The sequence below is a fragment of the Condylura cristata genome, unplaced genomic scaffold, assembly GCF_000260355.1.
Source record: "Condylura cristata isolate star-nosed mole 26May11 unplaced genomic scaffold, ConCri1.0 scaffold00006, whole genome shotgun sequence".
In the NCBI taxonomy this organism is placed as follows: domain Eukaryota; kingdom Metazoa; phylum Chordata; class Mammalia; order Eulipotyphla; family Talpidae; genus Condylura; species Condylura cristata.
Window position 1 is genome coordinate 52310368 of NW_004567107.1, and position 21887 is coordinate 52332254.

Genomic DNA, 21887 nt, shown 5'->3' on the forward strand with positions numbered 1-21887 from the left:
CATTCTTTTACTTTTGGAAATATTCAGGTTATTCTTTGGTTAGCTTTATATTTGAAATTTAATCTGGATTTTTATCATGCAATGAAATGTTCTTTTACAAAACCTTGTATTATCAGAGAGATTATCAGGACACCATCTCTTCAGTCTGACAGGACCCATACTGGTGATTTTCTTGAAAAACTTTCAGTAACTTATGTTCATATTTGACTTTACCAACTAGACTCCCAGTAGGAAGTGATAGGTGTAGGTGAAAAGTATATCCAGAGCATTCTAAATAATTAGTAAATTCTCTGAGTTAGCTCATTATCTCAGCTTCAAGATTGCTTTCAGCTATCTCTCTCTCACTGGTATCTTTTACCTAAATCACTGGTGCCTGATTAGCAAATTTACTTTGATTGTGAAAAGTAAACAGTATTCTAAGGTAAAGGCGCATTTAAAAGACACAGGGGAGAAAAAACTGTTTTCTGAGAATCAAAAAAGCTTATAGCATCTGTATAAGTAAATGGTCTTTATGAATTTTATTTTTCTGTACTAAAGTTTTAAAATATACTTTCAAATTCTCACATATTTCTTTTCCCTTCTAGTACTAATAATTTATGTACAAGGAGGCCTTCTACTATTTCTTCTGACTGTGCCAACTATTTTTATATATCTTGAAATCTTATATTTTTAATAAAAATAGGAATAAATAAACTTTGTCTTATGTATTTAATTTGACATTACTTTTTCCCTTGACATCACCTTCTTGGCACATATTTTTAAGCTGTTAATAATATATGTAGTCATACTTCTGAAAATTAGCAAATGATTCTGTACTTCTTTCATAGATCAATTTAAATACTAAATGGCTCACTGATAGGTCTGGTTGAGAAATGTATTTCAGTTATTTGTTAAAACAAAAGAATTAACCTCATAACTTGTCACTTTCAAACCACATACATGAAAAATTTCTTTAATGAAAAGACAAGTTTTAGGTAAAATCTTTCAACAACTGAGATGTGTATTTTCCTTCATATTTTCGCTATGCATTACCTTGCTGAGATAATTTTTTCAGTCTTTCTGTTTGCCTGAGACTTCTTATGCAGGCAAATAGACCCCTTCTCAGATATTTTTTCCTGAGTCTTTCTCCTCAGTCTATATATGACTTTTCTTGATTTTTCATTCTTTTGATGAGAAAATAGTTGTTAATCATAGTGTGGCTCCATTGACTAATAATGGATCAAGTTGCCTATCTTCACTGATTTTACCTGTTTTCCTAATTTTTGGTTTTCAACATTGATGATCTGAGTATAGCTGTTTTTGCATTTATTCAACTTTGCTTCTTAGAAGTGTAGATTTTTTTTAGTCAGATTTGGGGGATTTACAACCTCTGTTTCTTTGAATATATTTCTGCATATTTGTGCAGTTAATGTTGCCCTCCCTTTCTGAAACACTTTGCAGATTTCTTTCTCATTTTTTCTTTCTCTTCTTTAATTTGTACAATCTTTATTCATGTGTTATGCAGGTTGCCAATTCTGTCAGTTCATATTTGCTGAACCATTCTAGCAAATTCAGTTTAGTTTCTGTAATTTTTCAGCTCCAGAATTTCCATCTGATTCCTTTACAAGTTCTATCCTTTTACTGATATGCCTTATTTGATGAGGTCTTGCCATCGTATTTCCCTTCATTTTTGTAAGCATGGTTTCCTTTAGTTGTTTACTAAAGGAATGACTGCATTCAAGTCCTTTGTTAATTCTGGCAGCTGGGCAAAGGGTCTAAAACTGTCACTGAGCTAGACCCTCACTGGTTCTGGGTACAGCTAATGTCCACCACAAAATACAAAACAGTGGTCTTTGGTAAAGCAAAAGAGAAAAAAGAAACAATTTATTCTCAAACTAAGAACTAGGTAGAAGGAAAAGAAGTTGTTCTAGTTATCAGTTAAAGGTTCTAGGTAGAGATGCAGTTACAGGGGCTGGCAGGGTGTAGCAGAGGCCAGCCACTGGTTGCTGAGGTCAGGCACGCCTTTCCCTGGCCCTCCTTCCAACTAGAGGTGGTGGTGATGGTGGTGGTGATGGTGTGTGTGTGTGTGTGTGTGTGTGTGTGTGTGTGTGTGTGTGTACCACTGTCCTGTCTGAAGCTCCTTGATGACAAAGGGACTAAGTCCACATGTATCATCCCCTTATTGAAAGTTCCCAAAATGTCTGCTCAGTTCCTTCTCCCTAGGGAAGGTTAGGATATAAGGGGCGGAATTCAGAGCAAGGAACTGTATCCTGCCCTCCAGTGTGTGCTGCTAGAGGGCAAGGGGTAGAACTTTGCCTCTTTTCTGTGCCAGATCACTCTGAACAGGTCTTAAGTTTCTATCGCCTGTCTGTTTCTTTCTGTATATGGATCATACTTATTTTATGAAAATAGAATATTTTAAGCAATAAAGTGTAGCAGCTCTGAGTACTTGCCATTACCCCTTTTTGGATAGCTTATGATGTTTGGTCACTTGCTTATTTAATGACATGACTGGCCAAATTCTATGACTTTTATCTTTTCATTATATACTTGCTGAGTTCTCTGTGTGAAATTTTTCTTTTATTCCCTTTTTAGCCTAATTTCCTAATACATTTCCTGGATAAATTGCCATTTATTGATAAAAGTTTTTGCTTAAGTCACCTCAGCCAGTATGTGTATGACCTATAGACTTCACAGTTCAGGGACTTTATGGTTCCCTCCCACAGCTAGCCAAAGTGTGGTAATTTATAGGTCCTTTCTCTGGCCTTGTGAGATGCAACTTTGACTATGAAGGATGTACATGATATTATTTTTAAGTCCAACTTCATGACTTCATCATATGTTTAGGTGGTTATCATTCAGCTAGTGTTTGCTCCATGACATTGTATCAGTCCCTTGAATTAGGAAGCTGTCTATATTTTGGATCTTTGTTTGACATGGGAAAATTTTTTTGTATCTGTTCCATGTCCCACTTTGGTGTCTCCTGAGTGAGTGTAGCTACAATATGTTTTCAACCTTCTTGACCTTCTATGCATGAGTGTGATCCCAGGACAGCTCTTTTTGTATCTCACAGGTTCTTCCCTGTTAAATTTATAGCTAGTCCATCACTTCACCTTTAGTACTGGTCTCACAGAGCTCTGAGTCCCCATGTAATTATTTTCTTGCCATCAGATCTGCATTATTTTTGGCAGTGTCCTTAGGCATACAGTGCTCCCCATTCTACCCCAAATAAAGTTAGTCTTTAGCAACTTGGTAGAGTTCCCTGTCATTAGGGACCGCCTTTCCTCCTGGATACAGCTGTGCCCTCTGGGTAGAATCAATAGTCCCTTATCTGCCAAAATGACAATCCAGTAGCACACTGAATGTTAGTTAAAATAAAAAATAGGTACATGATTTCTACAGTCAGACTAGGAATCATAGATTATCAGTGTGAATATGCATTCAAATTTTCTACTACACAAGAATAAAGAAATTAATGTAAATTAATAACTATCAGACTTACAAAAATTAAGAACTATGTTGGAACCAAAAATTCAGAAAGATATGGAGAAGCAGGCAGGAGTTTGATACACTACAATTGAGGCTATAAATTAGTATAGTTACTTTGGAGAGTAATGTGGCAATAACTAAAGTTGAAGGTTTACATACTCATTAACCTTCTGACAGCAATTTCACTTGAAAGTATAGGTCCTAGAGAGAACTCTAACTCATGGGCATCAAGAGACTAATAGAAAGGTGTGTATTGTTGTACTGTTGTGACATTAAAATATAATATATAAAATATATATACTAATATATATATATATATATATATATACACACACACAATTACACACACACACATACACATCACTAAGGAAATAGGTAAGCAAATGATGACATAGTCTTACAGTGGAATACTATGTAGTAGTTAAAGTAAGCGGTATACCTCACAGTTTGGGAGACCTGCAAGTCCAAGATCAAGGTGCCAGCATATTTGGTGGATAATGAGGGTCCTCTTCCTGGTTAATAGATGACATTTTTCCTTGTGTGTCCTTTCATGGCAGAAAGCATAAGAGTCCTCTTTGGGGTCTCTTTATAAGGGTCATAATCCCATTTGTGAGCATCATCACCTAGTCGCCTCTCAAAAGCCACACTTCCTAATTCCCTCACATTGAAGGTTAGGATTTCACTGTATGAATTTTGGGGCAAAACATTCAGTCTAGGGGCAACACATTCAGTCTAGGGGCAACACATTCAGTCAAATTATTTTCCATTTGCAGCTTTACTAATGAAGGTTACTAAGCCCTGACCTATCCTGCTCTGTGTACTGACAGTTACATCCTCTCATCTAGCTTGGAAGACAGCCTCAGCTTGTTCTTACCACCACCCTTTCTGCCCCAGAAGTTTCATCTTTTCCTGGGTTTTGCCTGTCATGTTAAATGGCTAACACACCTAGGGGCACCCTTCAGTCAGTGAGAACAAGCATCACTGATTGCTCCAGCATCCTGTCCATTCAAAGCAAAATCTGAGTGGTTCTTCCAGGGACCTACTGGGATGCAGACACATTGCCTGATGCAGTAAGCAGTTCCAGAACACTTGGTGACCTAGCTGCTCATGGCTTTCTGAGACTGTCACCCAGATATACTGCTGCACTGTCTCTGTCGCAGGTTCTGTCTTGAGAAACTAAGAGATAGACACTTGAGCAGTGAAAGAATAAAACTGCCATTGTGGAGGAAGGTGGTATCTTGGAAAAGAGTATAAAAAGAGCATTCAATATATTTTTACATTTTATAGTAGTAAAATGTTACCTTTTTAAAAGCTATGTGGTGTTTTAATTTTGAGTTTGGAACAATATGCCAAATTTCTTTGTGAAATTAGTTTGATTTTTAATTTTTGTTTAGGAACCTGTTTCTTGTTTTGTCTAATATCCAGTTTGCTCAATGTATACCTATTTGAGTGAAATTAATTCATTTTGAGTTTAAAATAAAGCAGCCTGTATTTAACTAGTAAAAGAGAAGATATAATTAAATTAAAAGAAACTTTCTCGCCATCCTTTTTTTTGGTACTTCATAACTCTTTCCTTGAACAGTACTAAGGGTTTATAAATGCATCTGCTTAAAAAAAATACTGTTCTGAACTTTGGATAGCTGTTTGATGCATACTGTATGTTAGGTAACAGATGTAATCATAGGTGGAAGTTCACTCAAGAAAGACAGTTTTGGGGAAACTATATAATGATACATAAGGAAAATTCCTCTTAGGTTCCAGAAAATTAAGTCCTACTGTGACATTTCATGTCCTGTAGGACTGAGAACTAGAAACAAAACAAGAAAACAACCTATGTTCTCTTAAGCCTACTTGGAAAGCAGGATGTTTTCATTAGCAAATTTGGGACTTGATGCATGCAGGACTTCCTCCAGAGAGAAGCCATATGTTCTGCAGTGCAGGCCAGACATTTGACAATCACGATTCTGTGGTCCTTCAAATGAAAGCACAATGTTGTACAGCTCTTATGGCAGGATGAAACTTCTCCTAAAAGCGGCATCATTTTGTGATGCTGACCGTTCATTTTGCTGAGTGGCCTGGAGCTAAGTATATCCATGTTGATGTTTTAAAGCCAGAAATCCTCTTATGTTGCACCTTCATTACTGTTAGGATCAAGGCCATCATTTAGTCCAAAAGGACCTGTAGGGTCCATTTCCTGTTATCTTCAGCTTCGTCATGAGTACTTTCTCACTTCTGTAGTCTATCCATGCTGGCTTCCTGGGGGATCTTCCTTACCCCATATATCCAAGGTCCTCTGCACATCCTCTTCATTGTATCTTCAGTGCCTGGGACAAAACATTCAGTAAATATTTTTTAATTTAATGAATGACAGAGGTTAGCAGGTGGCCAGGTTCCAACATAGTGGTGGAAGAAATGTGGTAGTGGAAAACATAAAAAGGAACCACCTTGACTACCTTGGCTGATGGTTGCTGATTTAAATGGGTATTGGATAGACCAACTCTTACTTTCACCCTACTTTCTTTAACTTTTTTTTCATCATGTTCATTATAGATGTGCCAGAATATTACCTGATACAAAAAAAGTGTTTAATTTACTACTGTTGGAGAATGTGTTTTCTCAAAAGCTGTTACTAATTACCTTGTTTTCTAGGTTCACCTTTTTTCCTTAAGTTTTGTTGCTGGCACAGGGGCTTTTAATATGGGAACTAATAAAAGGTAAATTCGGTGGTTGTTTAGAGAAATGATATCAAATAAACCTGAATAGAAAAGGAAAATTAAAGGAATAAATTAACAGATCAAGTTAGCACAGAGCTTGGTATGCTTTTCGACTGCAGACCAACCATGGGCCAGTACTGCAGCGAGCAAGATCAAAATCACTGCCTTCCAGGGACACTAACAGATTTCACAGACACTGAACAGAAGTAGGCCCACCAGTTGTGGGCCCACAGAGGAGTCTAGACATCTTCACAGGGAAAGGTACCATGGACCCTGGGACAGTATAACATCTAGAAAAAGGAAGTTACAGATTTAATATTGAAGGACAGTAAAACCCAAATGATCTAACTAGTTCTTGTTACTAAAAAAAAAAAAAAAAAAAAAAAAAAAAAAAAAGCACCAATTTTAGCTATGTAAGCTAATTGAAAGCTATACAAAATTTTTAAATATTTTTTGCACATTAAATTCTCTTCCAGTGCTGTTGAGTCATAACTATTCATTATAGTAAGTTCATATAGAACATTTCTTGGAAACAAGAGTTTCACTGGATATGGAACCAGGAGGGTTCTGGCTGTATGTCCTGGCTGTCTGACCATAACTCATCTGTTCACCTTGCTACACTTTCTTAGTGGCTTCCTTGCCTATCCCTCTCCCTAATGTCCACACTCATAGGTACCCAAAGAAATATGTATTCTCATCAGACATTCAAGTAAACTCCTATAGTGATTTTCTTCTGATGAGTTACCAGACTACTCATTCCTGTTACTCCCACTCAAAGTTAGAATCAGAATCCTTCACATTTTGCCCCAAAAAACTTTACTGTGTCGCCTCAGACACACACTCATTTTCTTCCCACAGACTTTTTTTCTGCTTCACTCTACTTGCTAACGCAGTGAAAAAATATACCATACAAGTTGATCTGATTAGAAAACTAAGAAGTCACTTTTAAAAATGACTTCTGTGTTCTGAAGTATAAATCTTGGTTCATCTTTAACTAGTTGTTACTGGTGAATGTGTCTAAAGCACACAATTTTGCTCTTAAAGATCCTTTTCTGGAATGATGCCATGTATAATGTTAATTCTCAAACCTTTAATTGGCCTGGTTTTCGTGGATTTACTCTAAAGATGATTTATTTTTTTATAATTCGATTTGCATAAATACAACCTATTTCTCCTATTATGGGGGAAAAAAGTACCATAACATTTTCACTTAACACACTTTGCTTGGGATTTTCAGTTGCCCTCCCTTTCCTAATTTATTGACTACCTTTAGTGTACTCAAAACAGCACTCCAACAGGCAGAAATTGTATCCATTAAGGTTCTGAGAGAAGCAGGCCAATATGATTTGGAGACCAAATCTCTTTCTCAAGGTAACCTCCGATTTGTTCTCAGTTGAATTCAGTTGTTTGGGTGAGTTTCATTCATGTTGTCAAGTATAATCTTGTTTACTTAAAATCAACTGATTGTGGACATTAAAGACATTTACAGAATATACATAGCTATGCCTGGATTAGTGTTTGATTCAGTAACTTGGTACTGTAACCTAACAAATTGATACATCAAATTAACCATTGCAGAAATAGACATCAATTTTTTTAGGACCTTAACACTCACCTAACACTCATTTTTAAGACCTTAATACTTATTTAACTACATCTTAACTATAGTCCATTTTGTGGGTGAGGAAATAGAGATCTAGAGGGCAAATTCTCTTGACTAATGAAAGTCTAAGATTATACCCTCCTGCATTATCAACTGAGTCATTAGGCATTAGATTTTAGGTCATTCATTAACCAAGACTGAAATCTCGAATGACTTACTCAAGTCATTTACTCAAATGAATTTTCCTTTTTTTTATGAGTTATACTTTTTTCCTCAGGAACTTATGACTGAAATTTAAATAGAATTTTTAAAAATCTGACATGACATGATTCTAGCCTTAATTCGCAAGTCTAATTTTAGCAGATACTTTTTTAAAAAATATATTTTGTTTAATTTCAGTGGACTATGATCATGTGTAAAATCTTCCTTATTGCCAGACATAAGAAACTTAATAGAGATACTATTCTCTTGTTGAATCCTTCCCTTCCATTCCTATATTACCACTTATCTAATAAGGAAATAGATTATTTGGGAGAATAAAAAAAGAGAAATGCCAGTTGTTTTTTACTCTGTACACATTAGATATTTTTAAAATTTTTCTGGAAGATAAAAGCAGGATAATTTCAAGTGAAACTACAGGGGATTATATGCTCTCTTTTTCCAGAGGGATGTGGAACTTTAAGTGATAATTCTGTAATAAATCCTCCCAAACCCTTTTTGAGGGGTGTATATGAGTTATTAGCCAAATAAGGCCCTGGGAAATTCTCACCTTGAGGAAATGGGGCACTGGAATGTATTACGTCTAACCTTAGTGTACCACATGAGCAACAGAATGTAATAAAAATAGATTTTTGAGTTTTCTATATAGTGTATAACAAAAAAGCAAGATAGACTGGAAGCTGGGAAATGAGCCAAGTGCTTGACTCACCTAAACTCACTTTAAAGTTTTTACCTCCAAATAGTCAAAGAAAGTTGATGATGTATGTTGAATTCTTGGGGGAAAGAGGAGGAAGAGTAACTACTTTTAGTGTAAAATGAGGACCTTTCTACTTTTATTTAATATACAAGTTCTGTTTAATAGTAAAAAATAATAAGAATTAGGGGCCCTCCCGGTTGGCGCAGCAGGTTAAAGCACAGCACTAAGAAGCTGAAGCCACTTCCACATGAGTTCAATCTCCGCCTGTCCCGGAGGTGATACACATGTGTGGCAGACCTCTCCTGACCTGCCCGCTACTCCCCTCAGCAGTGTACTTTGTCGAGCTGCCTGTTCTGCTCCCTACTCTGTCTCTGGTCCTCTCACTGCCCCTGCACCTCTGGCCTGTACCCCAGTTCTGTATGAATAAATAAATAAATATTTTTAAAAAATAAGAATTAGCTCAAGTTATATGGAAAAAAAATACCTTTATTTTCTCAGAAAATCTTAAGTTTGGGGATGGGGAAATATATATATTTGAAATTCACATTCAAAACATCATGGCATTTAAGCATTCCAGTTTAGTGACAGTCAAGAAAAACACATGTGAAACTTATATCCCATAAAGTAAAACCATCTGTCTTTTATACATGAAAACACTATTAGTATGTGGCCAAGGTATAGCCAGGAACCTGAACTTTAAGAGGTACACATTCTGAGTACAGATTTACGTCTGTGTGCACAGAGGTAAAGGAAGCAGACAGTATGAAAAACTTTTAATAGAATTAGTGTGCTTAAAAAAAGAAGAAAGATTTCAAATAATAATTTCCTAATAAAGCTCCCCAAATTTCCCATAATCTCATGGACATTTGCCCAGACAGGTTCAACTCCAGCAGGGATGCTGAGGCCTGCGAGCTTATCATAAGTCTGAGTTACCTTTTAGTAAGGAACCACAAGTAAGGGATCAGTTAGCTAATTGAGAGATGGAAAAGGAGTGAAAATTCAAAACATAAAACTTAATCCACAATGAATCAAGATAACAGCAGCCATTATCCCTTCCAAGGACCAGAAGCAGCCTCCTTTTATATCTCTCACCTATGTTTCTCTTTTAATTATGTCTACATGTCTTTCCTCCTGTTGTCTCCTGCAAATCCCTCTTCACATGTACTTCTACATGTTTCTTTTCTACATGCCATCTCCAGCTGTACCAGGGTGTAAGTTAGGGCGAAAAAATTCAGACAGGACTTTTGTGTTATATATGTTCACCTTAATGCTCAGCTCCCCTCCTTGTTTCCAATAGTGCCCCGTCCAGGAAACCCAGTTTATGTTATACTAGGACTTGTAACCCAAAGTGGTTTCATTTAAGTGGAAGGCAAAAAATGACTTTTCCTGGGTTATAATAATGCTTCTACCTAAAAAAACATCTACTTGTATCTAGCCAAGTACCATGAAAATGCGATTGTGGTTTTGACTTTCCTATTTCCTTCTATATATTTGCTATGTCATCAATTATCATAGTTTTTGATTTCTCAGTACCTTATTAAGTGTGATTTAAAAATTTTAAAACTTTAGTTTTAAAAATTTAATAATGGTTAAAGAACTCTCAAGAAGAGTCAGAGTATAGGCTTCTTTAGTTATTATCATAGGTTATGCCTTTCTACAAATAATGGGAAAACAGTACCATGTCCCACAGGAGAGATTATTATAGGTTCTTCCTAAAGAGCTTATACATTATTAATGGTTTTTATTAATGAGTTTAAACTAACCCTTAGAATTTTTTTATTACCTAATATAGGAAATCAGCTTTCAATCTTGTCTTGGTAAGACAGACAAAACCTATTTAAAAATAATAATTTCTTATTTTAATGATAAAGATTGATAGCTTACAGATTGCTTCTGTAGTTTTTCTTGATAGTTCTAATTAAATTCTCAACAAAATCAGTGTTTTGATCATGTTGGTTTTCAGTGCTTAAGTGGGGAAATTGAGGCACAAAGAAGTTATGCATTTTATCTTTCGTAAAACAAATTCAATGTCATTGTTGGGATTGGAATTCATTTTTCTTAACACAAAATACAATTTTAAAAATTTACATCATGTAGATCTTATTTACTTGTCAGTGATATTTCATTGTACATATAAATAATTCTATAGATTGTGCCATGTTGCAAATGGTCATAATAATGTATTAATTTTCCTTTCTGCTTTAAGTAAACTAAGTATGTTTTAATGGATGTTAAAGTAATCCTATTTAATTCTAATATATAGTTCTATTTAATTTTATAAGTAAACATATAAGGAGTATTTAATAATTATTTTTGATGATTATAAGCATTTTGGAAAAATATTATGTTTACTTTCTATTATATGTGTTGATGTGTATGGATGTATATCAAACACACAGATATATTTGCACATATATGTATGTGTTGATGTTCATGAATATGTGTATGTATATATTAACTCAAATATGTACATACTTAGAGCCAAGATTGATTAATTAATTATTACCATTAATATTCATTGTGATGGTAATACAGGTAATATGGAGGATGAATTTAAAATAATTACTACTTTCATTTTCCATATTGTCCTTAATAATTTACTTACTTGCCATATTTCCTTTAATAATGGCTGTAATTATGACAGAATTTTCTTTAACCTTGGTTATAAATAATATATCACATACCTCAGTTCATTGAATCTTCCAGCTTTTTGCTTGTAGCCAACAGAGATTAAATTCTCAGGAAGGAGATACAGAACCAGTGCTAACTCATAATTAAGGGCTGGTCTTTAATTTGTGTGCAGTTTTGTCTTAGAATTATTCATTGAGGTAAAGTTTTCTCAACCTGTTGCCAGTTTTGCAAGCACTGTATTAGCTAATAAGTCAAATACATTTGAAAACAAACAAACAAACAAAAAAAGTTTGATTGTTTCCCATCTTTAGCACTTTAAAATTCAGAGGAGCAAAGGTCCTCAACAGCCTTACTCATCAAGTGGCTAACTCCAGGTCATTCAGCAGATGATGTATTTCATTAAAAGTGCAAATGAGGGCCCTCCCTGGTGTCACAGCGAGTTAAAGCACAGCACTGAGAAGCTAAAGCCACTTCCGCATGAGTTCGATTCCCGCCTGCCCCGGAGGTGACCACGTGGCGCGGCAGACCTCTCCTGACCCACCCGCTGCTCCCCTCAGCAGTGTACTTCGATGATCTGCCTGTTCTGCTCCCCATGTACTTCGATGATCTGCCTGTTCTGCTCCCCACTCTGTCTCTGGTGAAGCCTCTCACCGCCCCTGCACTTCTGGCCTGTACCCCAGTTCTATATGCACAAGTAAATAAATCTTAAAAAAAAAAGTGCAAATGAAATTTAATAACTTCCAGGTAGGGTGGAAAAGTGATGGACAAGCTGAGATCTGGGCAAACATCTTAGATAATAAAAAGGATTTGAAATGTTAATAGAAAAAGGGAAATAGGTCCAGTATAAGAAGTAGGAAATAAACACAGCTGATTGGAGGCTGTAAGGAGACCTGACTTTTTATTATGAATAATGAAAGAACTGATCAGAAATGTGGGCTTTAGGAGGTAAAGAACTATAGGTGTGAGATATAAATGATTTGGTCTTAACTGTATTAAATTTCACTTGTGATGTGATTTTTAAAGATACTTTTACAAAAGGCAGTTGGAGATATGGTAGCTGTATCTCCAGTGTTTACTAAAGAAATGCAATTCAGGAAAGATTCAGAGCTGCAAGTAGAGGATGGAACATCATTTGCCTAGAGGTGACAGTTAATGCAGGGGAGGATGAGTCATGGTTGGAAAGAGTACAGCATCCTTTGTGCTGGGAACAGTGGTCATTTATTTAAGCTGTCTCTTGCTGCTAACTCACTGACATTTTTCTTACTTGCTTTATGGGGAAAAATAGCATGTCCAACTCTACGAACAAATCCTTTAATTTAGAACATGAGTTGTTTGCATTATTTTTTTAAAGTTTTTTTTTTTTTTTTTAAGATACGGAGTGAGGGGATCAGTCTTCTTTGGTTTGCTTTACATCTCCTAATTCATTTTGATATTAATGTTTACAAAAATCCATTGTAGTTCAGTTCTTCACATCTGTAATGAGCACCTGTTGTGAGGAATACAATGAAGAATAAGTTAGAATAGGATGACTTTGTGACTTTGGTTTGGGTTAAAACACAGAGTATATAGAGTGGAATAGCAGGTGAAATTAGACAAAGGAACTCCCACTATTGTGCTAAATAGGTACATTTGAGATTTTTGAGCAGTGATGTTTTTAAAAGATAATATGGGGGACATTTTGTTTCATTAACTAGTCTGTTTAATTCATTAATCCTTTGTTAAAGTTTGTTAAAATATATGATTCTTTTTTCAAACTGCAAACATACTATCTAGTATATACTTAATAGCACCAGAAAATATTTTATATTTTGTTATCTTAGTTTACAAAAACCAACTTATGGAAACTAATAGGGTAAAATATTTTTAAATAAGTTAAGGAAATAAAAAAAATCAGTATTGGCCAGATGGTCACAGGGATCCTGCATTCTTCAATTTGATTTTTACCCATAAAATGATAAGATGTTTTAGTAATGTTATTTAAAGAGCTAGAGAAAAAAAAAAAACATTTACCATATTCCCAAGGAATGAGTCAGTTGTTATTTAACCCACTGTGTAATTCAGTGTCTTGACATATTTAGATCTTCTGTGCCTTGAAAAATAAGTTGTCCAGAGAACAACTCAGACTGTCATTTCAAATACTTCTTTTTTATAAGAATGTAATTAAATTATACATTTTGATATCAGCCAGCCAATCAAGCCAGTGCCACATGTAACTCCTAATCTCATTTAATTTTTTGGTGAACTGTTTTTCTCAGAGCACCCAAATGTCAGCTTTTATAGAGAACAAAATGATTCATTCCCCCCCACTTTCTCCTTCTCTGTCTTTCTTCCTCTGCCCCACTTGCTCTCTCTTTATTTCTCTGTCTCTCTCTCTCTATCCCTCTCTCTCTCACACACACACACTAAATATTTATAGCCATTCAACAGATAATTTTATGTTACTGTGATTTTCTAGGACAACTTCTAAAGTATTAATGGTAAAAACAATTCCATTTGGTAACTTACTTGACAATAGCCAACTGCTGTGGTGCTCACTTGTTGATGTATGCCAAAAAGGGGGAAAGGGCTAAAATCATTATCAGTAGAGCAATATGGGATAAAAGCTGTGATATAGGCTCTTGAGTTTTTGTTGAAAGCCATGTTTTATTCCCTGGAGGTTCTCAAAATATGATTAACTCAGAGTTACCATGATTCTCTAATGTTACTATACATGGAAACATTTCTCAACTGCATGTTTATTGTGGCAATTTTGCAAATGAAGATGATTTTTTCCTTATATGAGGCCTCATCTATAATCCTTTTTAACCATATTGGAACGTTGGGATATAATAAGTTCCCTGACATTGGAGGCAGTCAGGTAGAAATGAGGCAGTTGATTTGGGGTTGTGTAACATACATTCCTTATTTTAGTTCAGCAAGATTAGTTTCCCAACCCAAATTTAACTGAAAATTGCATGCTTCAAAAAGACATGAGTGAGCTGAAATAATGAGCTTAAAACTACTGAGAAAATGAGACAGGGAGGAACAGAAAAATCATAGTAAAAATTTTCTAGGTGGTAGGGAAAATTTGATAGTAATAACCTTTCAGATCCCTTCTATTCCTGATCTTCTATAATTTAAACCTAAATATGTAGGCCACTGGGATTTGGAATTCCACTAGGGGGTTATAAACTGAATTTTAGGGCTTCCCTAAGCCCTGTTTTAGTTTGGCAAAAATCATTATGACAGCAGACAAAGAATCTTGAGTGGTGGACCAAAAATCACAATTGATCCAAGTTTTGGATTAGGTGGTAGAGATACCAGATAAATCCTGGATCCTGATATAATTGATAGCTAGCATCACTTAGGACACAGGTCAAGTGAGAAGCCTAATGTCAGGGACCAAGGGTTTAAACTGAATCGACCTCTGGTCATCTCATGGAAATATAAGCACCATGGACAGTTCTTCAAAATTGTGTAACTGCAAAGATGCCTCTAGTTTATGAAAATTGCATTCAGGTCCTGTTTTAGTTTCACTTCTTCCTAGCTAAAGATCTCTGCCATGGCCAGGTATTTAACTTAGACAAACCTCCCTTTTCTGTTCTGCAACACTGAAATAATATCTGCTCTATACAGTTCATTATGTATGCACAGTAGGTGATAAATTACTAATGAAAGTATACGTCAGCTCTACAAATTAAAGATGTTAATGCTGTTTTTATTCTTTACATATTTAATGATTTATCTACTTAATATTTATTATATTAATGAAATGGTTATATTATTTTCAATCTGTGAAACAACAGTTAAATAAATTGATGAAAGAGACCAGGATATAGGCAGGTATATACTTTATTGGTCAAAGAAGTGAACTAGGATCTACTGCTATCTTGTAGCTTATGACACAGGTTATTACATTTATTATACCATTTAATTTTCATAATAAATCTGTGTACCTCACAGAGTTAGAATACTCAGTCAGTAGCATGCCCTTCTATTATGACATATTCCTTCTGGTGCTAATGCTGGAGAGAAAGGAATGACAGCTGCTAAGCAGGCTGAGAGTGGTGATAAAATTCAGACTCTTGGATATCCCAAGAATAATCTCTTCTATAGGTTTCCCTGATGATGGAAAGGAGTGAAATAGAGGGAGTAAGGAATGCACTTCAGACCCGAGCAAGGATATATCTCCCATAGCCAAGAGAGAGAAATATGTATCTTGGGACTCCTTTAGGAGGAGGTGAATTAAACCCACTGAGGTGATCCAGGTTGTCACTGTGATCACTACTGGTCTGGTTGTTGTGGGGACTCCCTTTAAAGACCCTCCCCCCAGGGCTGTTGAAGGAAATGAAAAATCGTACTTTGATTCTATGTATACTAACTTTGTATAATATGCGCAATCTTAGTGAAAATTATCCAGCTGCCTTTATAACCGGAATATTTTCAGAGACATAAATGACTTATAGAATTAGCAGTAGACCTTTCTTTGATGAAGCCAAAGTATTTCTGTGTGATCTTTACATGCATTTTTTTTAAGATTTATTTATTTGTACATACAGAACTGGAGTACAGGCCAGAGGCTCAGGGGCAGTGAGAGGCTTCACCAGAGACAGAGTGGGCAGCAGAACAGGCAGATCAGCGAAGTACACTGCTGAGGGGAGTAGCGGGTGGGTCAGGAGAATTCTGCCACGCCATGTGGTCTCCTCCGGCAGGCGGGAATCGAACTCATGAGGAAGTGGCTTTAGCTTCTCAGTGCAGTGCTTTAACCCGCTGCGCCACCAGGGAAGGCCAACATGCATTTTTTAAAAAAATATTTATTTATTCATACAGAACTGAAGTACGGGCCAGAGATTAGGAGGGTGAGAGGATTCACCAGGGACAGAGTGGGGTGCAGAACAGGCAGATGGACAAAGTACACTGCTGAGGGGAGCAGCGGGTGGGTCAGAAGAGGTCTGCCTCGCCATGTGGATCTCCTCCGGGGCAGGTGGGAATCGAACTCATGTGGAAGTGGCTTAAGCTTCTTAGTGCTGTGCTCTAACCTGCTGTGCTACCAGGGAGGGCCAACATGCATTTTTATTAGACTTAATTTGAATATTTGTTTCCAAACAGAATAGGTATCTGTCTTTTTAAGAAAATAATTCTATATAGAAAATTCAAACTGTTGGATCTTCCAAGAATGATCTCTTGTATAGCTTGCCCTGATGGTGGAAAGGAGTGAAATACAGGGAGTAAGGTATGCACCTCAGACCCGAGTAAGGATATATCTCCCATAGCCAAGAGACAGAAATATGTATCTAGGGATTCCTTTAGGAGGAGATGAATTAAACTATATAGAAAATGGCCCTTTATCATATGTAAATTGAGACATGTAAAATGTATTATAATTGAAAATGATTGGGTAGCAAAAAAAAAAAAAATACCCTCACCATCTTTCTGTTATAGTTTGTCTTGTATCTGTAAGAATATTGACAGTTAGAATCCTTTTATCTGAAGCTCAGCTGGGCTGACTTTTTTTCTTACCAGTTACGTAGATAATTGTGAGTATATATATTCAATAATCCTTTGAAGAATAGTTTGAAAAAGTAGCAATTTTCTACCTGGATGTCATTTTAAATTCATTATCAGAGGGAAATGATTATGTGGTGCTATTGCCTCTCATAACTTTCAAAAGGCAATATTAGTGATTATGTAATTACATAGTGATTCATATAACAGAAAGCTCAAGGCAGTTGAAATCAGGAAATTATTTTGAACTCTTGCTTCAGCATACCTATCAGGTGTATCACCTTTGTCATGTTGTTTAAACTCTCTGAACCACACTTTTCTCCTATGAAAATGGGATTGTTCACCTGTGCCAGATAATGATTGTGAGATATTTGATGATTTTTGTGGAAGCGCTTAAAACTTGTGACACTTTAAAAGTGTTTATTTGTAATCATTCTCTTTTTTTGGTCATTTCCTACAGAAAGTGAGTGAGAAGGTTGGAGGAGCTGAAGGAACCAAGCTAGATGATGACTTCAAGGAGATGGAGAGGGTAAGTCTTTACCATTTAGAATTTCCTTTGCATCGAACTACTAGTTTTATTGGGCTGTTTCCATGTCTTTCCAATTGTAAATAATGCAGCAATAAATATAGGGGTGCAAATATCTTTTTGAATCAGTGTTTAAATGTCTTTTGGTTAGATACCTAGGAGTGGAATTGCTGGGTCATATGGAAGCTCCATGTTTAGCAGTTTGAAGAAACCCCAAACAGTTTTTCATAGTGACTGTACTAGTTTGCATTCCCACAAACCACTAGTTTTATTAAACAGAAAAGAGAGAAGGGAAAAGAGACTTTTTTCTCCACTAGTATGTGAGAATATGTTTGTTATTCTTAAAACTACTCTCTTTTCAAGGTATATTTGAAAATAAAACATTGGGATGAGGCAGGAAGAAAAGAAAATGCAGGAAGTGATGTCCCAATTATTTCCGGTAGTATTTTAGTTACTGTCTGGCTTTAGAGGACTCCCCTAACAGGGCCTTGGCAACCTGAGGCAGCAGAGTGTGATGGAGATCAAGGCTGTGCAGCCTGCCAGCCTCTGCACACATTCCACTCTACCCATTGTTCACAAGTCAGTTTATGGCCCTGTGTCTTTATTTTTTAATGTAAAATGGGAATATTAATCCCTAGAGGTGTACTAAGGATTTAAAATAATATAAATCACTTGCTAAAACATTTATGAAAAGATAATAGTTTCTCAAAAAGTAGTGACATTTGCCATATTTTCTCTTTTGCTGTTCTTTCATTCTGAGACTGTTCATAGCAAGTGATATTTGAGTTTATGTGCAAAGAATTGCTTAAGGTAATTTGCTAACAGGCAGTGAACTGGAACTATAAACCCTGTGCTTAAATGAAGAGGTTGTCATTAGTTTATCATAGGTAGGAGCCACATTTTTTACTTAGCCTATATCAGTTCTAAGGGACTGCTTCAATTTTGCTATTTTTGCTGTTTGTCGAGTAAAATCCCTCCCTTAACTTTTTTTTCCATTAGTCTTTCTCCTTTTGAATTAGTTGGTGGATTCAACAAATTTTTGTTCTGTGCCTTCTCTAAACCAGTCACATGGGGATATAGCAGTGTGTAAGTAAATAAGATATCTGAAGCATGAATTTCATAGGCTAGTAGGGAAGACACACTCTGTACCAACACTTACTAGTGTCACAGAGAGCAAAGCATGATGCTCGAGAAGCTTGTGAAGGGGGAAAACTAACCCATGAGATAGTCAGGAAAGGCCTTCCTGCCTGATATTTAAGTGATATTTAAGTGAAGCTGTGTAGGATGAGTGAGTTAGAGGTACCTAGTATGTTCTTAGTAAAGGAAATGGCAAGTAGGATAGAACAGACAAATTTGAGTTCAAGGTGGAAAAAAATGATAAATTGCCCAAAGAGAGGGGTCTTGTGAAATGAGACTGTACAGCATTTACCTACATGGCTATTCTGTCTATGTCCTTCAGATAGACTTTGCTAATAAGGTAAATACCCACCAGGTGGAGATTTAATATGACACTCTTCAATATCAACTAGAAATGAGTCTCATATACTCAATGCCTTGTAGTCACTTATCTCCACTTAAGTGTGCATTGACCCCTATTTTTTCCTCACCTTTGTTATAGTTGTAAATAACACCTGACCTTTGATCAAAGCTTTTAACTAGCACTGTTCCCAGTTCTGAAACCACTATTCTATCAATACTTCTATAGCACTGACATGCTGACATACCTGCCCAGAATGACTTGACTTGGACTCACCCAGCCCTGAGTGCTCCTGCTTTATTATGATCTGTCCTGGACCTATTAGTTTGTGCCAACCTTTTTCTATATACCATCTTCTTTAGTCAGCCCTTATCATTTGATGTCTCTCCCACCCCCACCCCAGAGGGAACTTGTAATTTGCCAAATGGCCAGTGCCATTTTGTTTATCACAGACTAGGCAGGTATTTAGGAACTTAAAACCAAGGGGCCAGAATTTGAGTCTCTGCCTAGACTAAAGGTAGTAAGTGAGATAGTTCAGTGACTAAGCCTGCATTAACTTTCTTAAAGCTAGAAAGAAGAGGACATTTTGAAGAACAGAGTAGTTTGCCACAGAAAAGCTAGTTAAGTTTTTGGAATTATGCCTATCTTGCAAACTAATTGAAATTAAAGACCTTGTCAGTATTTTATTTCAGGCAAAGAACCTATGTTCCTTTTGCTTCTGAAGGAAAGGTTTATTTTTATTTCTTAGAAAATTTACTCTGTGAAGTTTCTATTTCGAAATTTAGACATTCCTGGAATAAAGTTAATTTCTTCTCCTTGTTTGTTTTTGGGATTTAGTTGTTTTGGTATTCAGTGCAGTATTGAAATTGTTTTATTCCATTTTTATTCCACTCATATTTTGCCTTATCTGTTACCTACTGCAAACTTTTCATTAAAGTGAAATATTTCTTTGGTGACTAGAAAGCACATGCTTTGGACTTAGAATCTCAAATGTTTTCTCTCCTGTTAATTTGCTTATTAGTCACAAAAATATATTCCCTTTTTATAGTTGATTTTTCTGATCCTTAGAGAGGATAGAGAGACTATTGTTCAGAGTGTTCCTTGAAGTGCAATTAGACCATAAAATAAAATAAATTAGAGGTTTGCATCAAACAGCTCTGCTGGGAGAAAGAAGTGGTATTCCTAGAGGTTGTTGCTCTAATATGTTACCCACATTCATCACTCTCCTGCTGAGATGCAGTAAAATCACAGTGTATGCCTCAGCCCCCACAGACTTTCAGTCCCCAGAGCTGGAATCCTGTGACTGTGTTGTCTCTGCAAAAACCCTGCTCATAGCCATTTCACTCCCCCTCTTAATTGCTGCGCATAGAATTGTTTTTGTGTTAGTTCTAAATGGTGTCTGTTTGCTTACAAGCTATATAAAATTCAAGCTAAAATTCTTACCACTATATAGCTATGATGTGGATTTGTTTTTGAAAAGGCTCCAGGTTTTTGGTTAGGAGTAAATTTAAAGACTTGTTTGTTCCTTCTCCAACCTAAAGTTACTGCAGTGATATGTTTGTGTATGTATGGTTACAATCATTAGTTCACACTGAATATGTTTACATGCTTCCAAGTATCAGACATTGTGCTGGGCATCAGGAATACCTAGATGATTAAGGTATGTATCTGCCATCAGGGGCTTCCAGTTTTGATGGTAGAAATAGATACAAAAAAATCAGTGACTTATAGAACATGGTGATGGGTGACTGGATTACATTCCATGGAAGACCCAACTCAGGCTTCCCAGAGAAGGTACTGAGCTAAATCCTGAATTTTCTCTTCTCCAATATATATGGGTATGGCAGGAGTATGCATGAAGGTTCTGGCGTCTTTTTTGCAGTCAGAAAACTAGTCTGGGAAACCCCTTCTGTTACAACCAGCAGGGGTCATAGGGTTTGAGCATGGCTCTGGAACAATTTAATGAGAATAAAATTCTTAAGCAACAAACTCAAATTTAAAGAAAAGCAGGACTTTGAGAAAGGACAGAAAGCATACCATTCCATATGAGAGAGAGTGGTTTTTAGAGTAAGTTGTAGAGAAATGCTAATAGTTGTAGATAAATGTTTTATCCACTGAATTAGGCATTGGGAAAAGAGGGGTAAGATTCTTCTACCCAAACCCAAGTGGTAGGGATAGAATTTATATAGAGAAACTATACAGAGATAGATTCAGATTCAACAGAAGAAAGAACTTTTGGTTGTCAGAGCTGTTTTTTTTTTTTTTTTAAAGAACCTTAGGAATTACTGAATTCTGCATCACTGTGTTTAAAGAGAGGCTAAACCCACTGTTCCCACATACCATGTGAAGCACTCTTATTATCTTGTTTGAATTTTATGGGAAAAAATGTACTCCCCATGCTATCACTTTGTAATAACATCTCTCTTGAATTCTGGTGATAACTAGTAGGAGAGTAAGGTATTCTGGTGATAACCATTATGAGAGTAAGGTAAGGAACATGCTCAGAGAAACACATGCCTTGAATACTGTGGTGTCAATCCTGCCAAGGAATTCTTGCTCATAGGTGTGGTAGTTAAAAGAGATTTGGATTCCTGTATTAGGACACTCACTCACTGGTGTAGAATTGTAAGATGATTTTAAAAAGGAGTTTTTAAAACATCTTTCTCAATTACCTGTTTACATTGTATTTCTAAATTAATATCATGGAAAGTAATATCCAAGAAGATTAACAACAGAATACAGTGGACAATCTCAGCCTAATGCCTTGTTTATTTTTGTTTTGAAAATACTGTTTATTAATAAGACCTAACCAGTATGGGAGATAACTGCCATAAAGCAATCCCTAAAAGCAATTTGAGGACAGGCACATTAACTCTTCCTAGTCAGTAGAGAAGTATGAAAGACAGCCTAATTGGACCAACCTGGACCTCACTGTGAGACAAACTTCCCTAAGTTTCTGCTTTTACTGTAAGTGTGTGGTGCATTCCTAAAAGAAACATTTTCTTAAGTTCAGTGATAGCAAAATGAAGAATTTTAAAAGATTTATGTGTGTGTAACATTTAAACATT

General features: G+C 36.0%; 1 protein-coding gene across 1 annotated transcript in view; it reads left to right on the plus strand.

The window, feature by feature from the left end:
• SH3GL2 (SH3-domain GRB2-like 2) overlaps positions 1–21887 on the plus strand; it is a 176267-nt gene that overhangs the window by 117623 nt on the left and 36757 nt on the right. The window contains exon 2 of the mRNA XM_004677680.2: positions 17277–17345. Within this exon, the coding sequence (XP_004677737.1) occupies positions 17277–17345 (69 nt within the window). The remainder of the gene's footprint in view (positions 1–17276; positions 17346–21887) is intronic.